This window comes from Austrofundulus limnaeus, unplaced genomic scaffold (genome assembly GCF_001266775.1).
Source record: "Austrofundulus limnaeus strain Quisiro unplaced genomic scaffold, Austrofundulus_limnaeus-1.0 Scaffold1427, whole genome shotgun sequence".
NCBI lineage: Eukaryota > Metazoa > Chordata > Actinopteri > Cyprinodontiformes > Rivulidae > Austrofundulus > Austrofundulus limnaeus.
Genome location: NW_013953829.1, coordinates 285 through 6,221, shown reverse-complemented (window position 1 = coordinate 6,221; position 5,937 = coordinate 285). Strand labels below are relative to the sequence as shown.

General features: G+C 39.8%; 1 protein-coding gene across 1 annotated transcript; it reads left to right on the top strand.

The window, feature by feature from the left end:
* Nucleotides 1–486: 486 nt before the first annotated feature.
* Nucleotides 487–5,457, top strand: LOC106535356 (neuronal acetylcholine receptor subunit alpha-7; the record flags this gene model as incomplete). The annotated part of the gene is given in 5 exon segments (XM_014032352.1): nucleotides 487–697; nucleotides 2,658–2,744; nucleotides 2,844–2,953; nucleotides 3,985–4,173; nucleotides 4,241–5,457. Coding segments are annotated over 5 exon segments (1,227 nt in total), but the record flags the coding sequence as incomplete, so codon positions are not given.
* Between the last annotated feature and the right edge of the window lie 480 nt (nucleotides 5,458–5,937).

Below are 5,937 nucleotides of genomic sequence, written 5' to 3'. Positions count from 1 at the left end.
CTAATGCAGGAATAGATTAGTTAAAGTGACTAGAGGCTAACTAATAGCTAAAAGTTGCAAAAGGTTAGCTAAATGCTAAAGGTTTTACAAGGCTAGAAGTTTTAAAAGGTAGCTAAAAACTAAAAGTAGCAGAATGATAGCTAATACCTTTAGCTTCTGACTAGCTAAAGGTAACAGGAGACTATGTAGAAGCTAAAAGTAGCTAAAGTTTAGCTAAAAGCCTGGGCCCTTCCAACAGTAATAGTATTTCTGTCAGAATAAACATATTACATGAAAGTAAAGGTTTTTGAGATGTTGTTTCAGTTTAAAGATTAAAGATGATTTAATATCAGAAAGTTGACATTGGTCTTTGGTCCCTGGTTGTGCTAACCGTTAGCTCATCAATCCAGTCAACAACAACTCTGTTTTTTAAGCTGGGGTTATTCAAAGAGTTTTATAGAACAGGTAAGATATTAACTAACAGAACTGATAGAGTAACCGTTTTACCTCTCTCTTTCCACAGAGGTCCCCGGAGGTCGTCATGAGGTTTTCTACGATTGCTGCGCAGAACCGTACCCGGACGTTACGTTTGTGGTGACGTTACGCAGGAGAACCCTGTTCTACGCTCTGAACCTGCTCATCCCCTGCGTGCTCCTCTCCTCCATGACCCTGCTGGTCTTCCTGCTGCCCGCCAACTCCGGGGAGAAGATCAGCCTCGGTGAGGAGCGATAAGAGCAGAGAGCTGGAATGACAATAAGAAAGAGTGCATTCCTGTCAGTCTGAAGAAATACCTTTTTTTTCTTTTGCTTGCTGCGCATTTATTGTGAAAGTTTCCTTTCTGATGCGTCTCTAATAACATCAGGACAGGAGGTTTTGTCAGCATTTTCTGCACCATATGAGGAGAGCAGATGACAAAGTCAGAGAAGCCAAGAGAAAATCGAATGTGCTTTTAGAAAGGCTGAGGATTTTTGGCAAGAAATCCAACAAAGGAGACAAGAATTTTTGTAATGAACTCAAACACCATATTGTGCGACGCTTCACAACATTCACACACTGACATCATTTTTTCTTCCGTTTTTTGGGCATCAAACTCATTCCACAATTTTTGTGATATTTCAACAATTCATAAATCAAAACGTTCAGCTCATTAGTTTGAAGGGAGCTATGACTTTTGGTATTTCAGCCTTTTATACTTTTTTAGCTGTTTCACTTTTTTTGGCCACTTTTGTGTCGTTGAAAATGAGTGGAGCTGTTTTCAACATCCTTTAAAATATTTCTAAACCTTTACAGCACCGGACGCAATTTTCTTCTGGTTATGCTATTTTTCATGTTTTTGTGCTAATTTTATCTAATTATTTTAGCTTTTCTGCTATTTCAGCTAAAATTCTGTTTCTTTTTGCTATTCTTCTGCTTTTTTCTACTTTTTGTGCTTTTTTCTTCTACTTAGAGTTGTTTATGCTTCTTACAGATGCTGTCTGATATGCTGAAAATTTAGCTAATGTTTAGTTGCTATTAGCTACAGCTAGCTTTTCTAAGCTAAATACACGTTTTTTTTTGTAGCTATTACAACCTTTTTCAGCTAAGTTCAACAAACATGTGCTTGTTATGTTTCCTTATGCTAATTACAGAAATTCCAGCTACTTTTTAGTTGTTTGGCTGAAAATTTCAGCTGCTTTAGCTATTTTACTACAAATAATCACTTTTTTGTACTTATATGCATTTTTTTCTGCTGGTTTTACAATTTTTTACAACACTTTCTCTATCTGGATGCTAATTTTGGCTGCTGCTTTTAGCCTATTTTATGCTAATTTTAGCTATTTTATTCTACTTTAGCTGTAGATCTGCTTCTTTCTGCTATTCTTCTGCTTTTTTTTCTACTTTTTGTGCTTTTTTCTCCTACTTAGAGCAGTTTATGCTTCTTACAGATGCTTTCTGCTTTATTCAGCTATTTGCTGAAAATTTAGCTAATGTTTAGTTGCTATTAGCGATAGCTAGCTTTTCTAAGCTAAATACACATTTTTTGAAGCTATTACAACTTTATTCAGCTAAGTTCAACAAACTTGAGCTCCTTAAAGCTAATTACAAAAATTCCAGCTACTTTTTAGTTGTTTGACTGAAAATTTCAGCTGTTTTACTACAAATAATCACTTTTTTGTTCTTATATGCATTTTTTTTCTGCTAGTTTTACAATATTTTTACAACACTTTCTCTATCTGGGTGCTAATTTCAAATTGCAGCTGCTACGTTTAGCTTATTTTATGCTAATTTTAGCTAATTTATGCTACTTTAGCTGCTTCTTCTTGCTATTCTTCTGCTTTTTTCTACTTTTTATGTTTTTTTCTGCTACCTAGTGCTATTTATGCTTCTTACAGATGTTTTCAGCTATATTCAGCTATATTAGCTCTTAGCTTTTAGCTGTTTTCCACTAGATGTTTTTCTGCAAAGTTGGGCCTTTTTTTGTTTTGTTTTCAGCTTTTCAAAGTGAGCTCACATTAGCACTTTTCCTATTAAATATTTTCAGCTCATTTTCAGCAGCTTTTAGCTTTAAGTTTTCAGCATGAAGCGTTCACACTAGCATGTTCACAGGAAATACAATTTCTCCAGTTTTCTTTAAGTTCCTCTCTTCATTTTTTATGATGTTATTTTTTTGGAAACCCACGCCTCCCCGGTGTCTTCAGGCATCACAGTTCTGCTGTCTCTAACGGTCTTCATGCTGATGGTTGCAGAGATCATGCCCGCCACGTCCGATTCTGTACCCCTGATTGGTTAGTTGTTTTTATATTCTCTTTGTGCTCATGTGTGCATTTGTATTTTAAGGTAAACAGTCTTTTCTGTAAAATAAAGCAACCTGTTGTGTGTCTCAGGTCAGTACTTTGCCAGCACCATGGTGATTGTTGGGATGTCGGTGGTGGCCACAGTCATCGTCCTGCAGTTCCATCACCACAGTCTGAATAATGGACACATGCCACGATGGGTGAGTGACAACACTGAGGAATATTACACTTGTTCTGAAATCACAAGAGACAAAGAGGACAATTTATCAAGATCCCAAACAATGAGCACTAACGTGCTGAGCAAACTAAAAGAAATTGTCCGTGCTGTTGGTGGGTGTGTTGCATTAGTTTACCAAGACTGTGTTCGCAAAATGACTCTTGTTTTTTTACACACTGCATTGGAGGGAAGGGGATTAAACCTTTCAAACGTAATAAATTTATACACAAAAGCCACAGTAAGTTTCAGGTTTCATGAATCCCACTGCAGGTGCTGAATGATTATTAAGGGAGACTGGGGACAGTTGCAACACTTTTTGCATTTGACTCTGTTACTCAGAGATGTTTTTAATTAGACCAAATCCAACTTAATCCAACTTTTGTCTCTCTCTCAAATCCATCAGAATTACCTTTAAAGAATATTAAAAACTACATAATAAGAATTATAAAAAAATAAGCCTAAATAATTCAGTTGTACTATTTTTTATGAAATCAGGTATAAACTATATAAAGTATTTTTCTTGTTTACATGAATATAGTCTTTTTATTTGTCCTGATGTGTAAAAATAATCATAAATAATAAAATTCACAATATATTCTTTAGTTTTTTAATGTCACCTTCACTGGCCGTAACAGTTCCCGAAAAGGCCTCGAAAAGGCCCACAGACCACCAGTTGATAATCACAGTTGTAGTTTGTTTTGCGGCTCTGGACACATTTTATAACTGTGTCAGTAGCAGAAAAGGCTCTTTTGATTGTAAAGGTTGCAGACCCCTGATTTAAATCAACAACAGGCTAGCATGAGCTAACGTTTTACTTTTTGTATTAGTAGTGTTGATTAAGTGGTTTCTGTTGTGGATATAAAAACAAAACAAAAAAATATTCTGTTATGTTTGGTCACATTTTCAAAGCGCCACTGCAGAGACACCAAAGAGCCACATGTGGCCCCAGAGCCGCAGGTTGCAGACCGCTGCTTCAGGTTGTGACGTTGTGTCTGTTTCTGTCCGACCCACCAGGTGAACCTGGTTCTGCTGCAGTGGGTCCCCTGGTTCCTGCGTATGAAGCGTCCAGGCGAGGGGGCGGAGCCAACTCTCTCCAACTGTCAAGCGGACTCCCGCAGCAAGACCCTGTCCTCCCCCACCACCACCACCACCACCACCACCACCATCCCCAGCCAGATCTTCAACATCCAACTGAAATCAAAAGTTTTCTGGTTTCAGCCTCTGACTTTGAACCTGTTCCCCCACCCCTGCACCGTCCATCCTCCCACAGAGCCTGAACTCCCTGCAGGCCAGCCTGACCCAGCTCAGCCACCCACCTCCTCTCCGTACAAACCCCCACCCCAACAGAGACCCCACCCCCAATCCACACCTGCAGCCTAACGGCCACCTGCCCTACATGGGCTTTCAGACCCTGCAGACCCCTGCAGAGCTGGAAGCGGTCCCACGGTGCAGGACCACCAGCCACGGGCGGAGCAGCAGAGGAGAAGGGGAGGATGCTGGAGGAACACTTGATTTATCCTCACATCAGCACCTGCAGCCTTCCAAGTACGGGATCCCCGGTTTGGAAACATCCCCAGACCCTGACCCCCCCACGGCGGCCTCTGGTGGTGCAGAGTCCGTGGGGGAGAGATCAGCGGCCCTGCACGCCCCGAGCGGCCCGATCCGGTCTGCAGCAGTGGACAGCCAGCTGCAGGCCCTCCTGGTGGAGGTGCAGTTCCTGGTGGAGCGCGTCCGCGAGCAGGACCGCCAGCTGAGCGTGGCGGAGCAGTGGCAGTTCGCCGCGGCCGTCATCGACCGCCTGTGCCTGGTGGGCTTCAGCGTCTTCAACATCATCTGCACCATCGCCATCCTCATGGCTGCGCCCAACTTTGGAGTGGCTCTGTCCAAAGACTTCCTCTGAAAAGTTTTAAATAAACACAGATTACAGAAGAGAGGTGGGATTAAATCTGATGGAAGCACAACAACTGTCACTTTCAACTTTCTGAAACTTACCTTCAGTCCCGTTTATCGTCCTGCTCACACTGACGTTTCTTTGACTTGAACATTTAAATTAAGACGTTTCAAAGAAAGCTGATGTATAATTTATATTTGCAATAAAAAATTGGATTCATTAACTTTGTTTGGAAAGATGCTCAACAGAGTTGCATTAAAAATAAATCTGCTAAATTTGTTTGTCTGCAGTTCACCTAAAAACATAAAAATCGACTGTCCATCAGTGTCCATCAGTGTTAATCTTTGTTTTTTTTCTGCAAGAAGATTAATTAAATTTCCATTTATTTGCAGGAAACACATAAAACAATATTGCATTGTCAGACCCTTTACTTTCTTTCTGTTTGACTTTTGTGCCAGTTAACCTTCAGGCATAAAATACCATAAAACACCTTAAAAAGTACACACATTAAATAAAGTACAGCTTTTGAACCATTTATAGTAAATTCACAAGCTTGGTCTCTTTTTAAAGCTAATAATCTGAATTTTTAACTTCAGCAGTCANGGGTAAAAGATGTGTGCGTGTGTGGGCGATGATGTTAATCAGGTTTCAGAGTGACTGAGGCATATAATCTCATTTACTCCTTCAATCCTTTTCCACCTTCTTTATTGAAACTTCTCTTAATAACAGCACAGTACATCCAGTCATTCATAGATTATAATCCTAGCTCATAAAGGGATTAATTGGTACAAAAAAGAGGTTAGGTGGTCAGGATGCTGCTGTTGGTGATTGAAGAGCCACAAAAAATTATGTGCAGTCACTGCAAATGTGCTATTTTTATTAAACATGTTTAAAGAACCATAACAGATGTAAATGACTGATAAAAATACATGTGCACATATTTTTAGACTTTGATTATCTGTCGTTAAATCTGCGAAAATGACAGTGAGAGCCTGAAAGATTTCACCTTTCATCACCCGAGATCTAATGAGTTCTGCTGACACACTACAAACAAGACATTCCCAAAAAGCTTTATA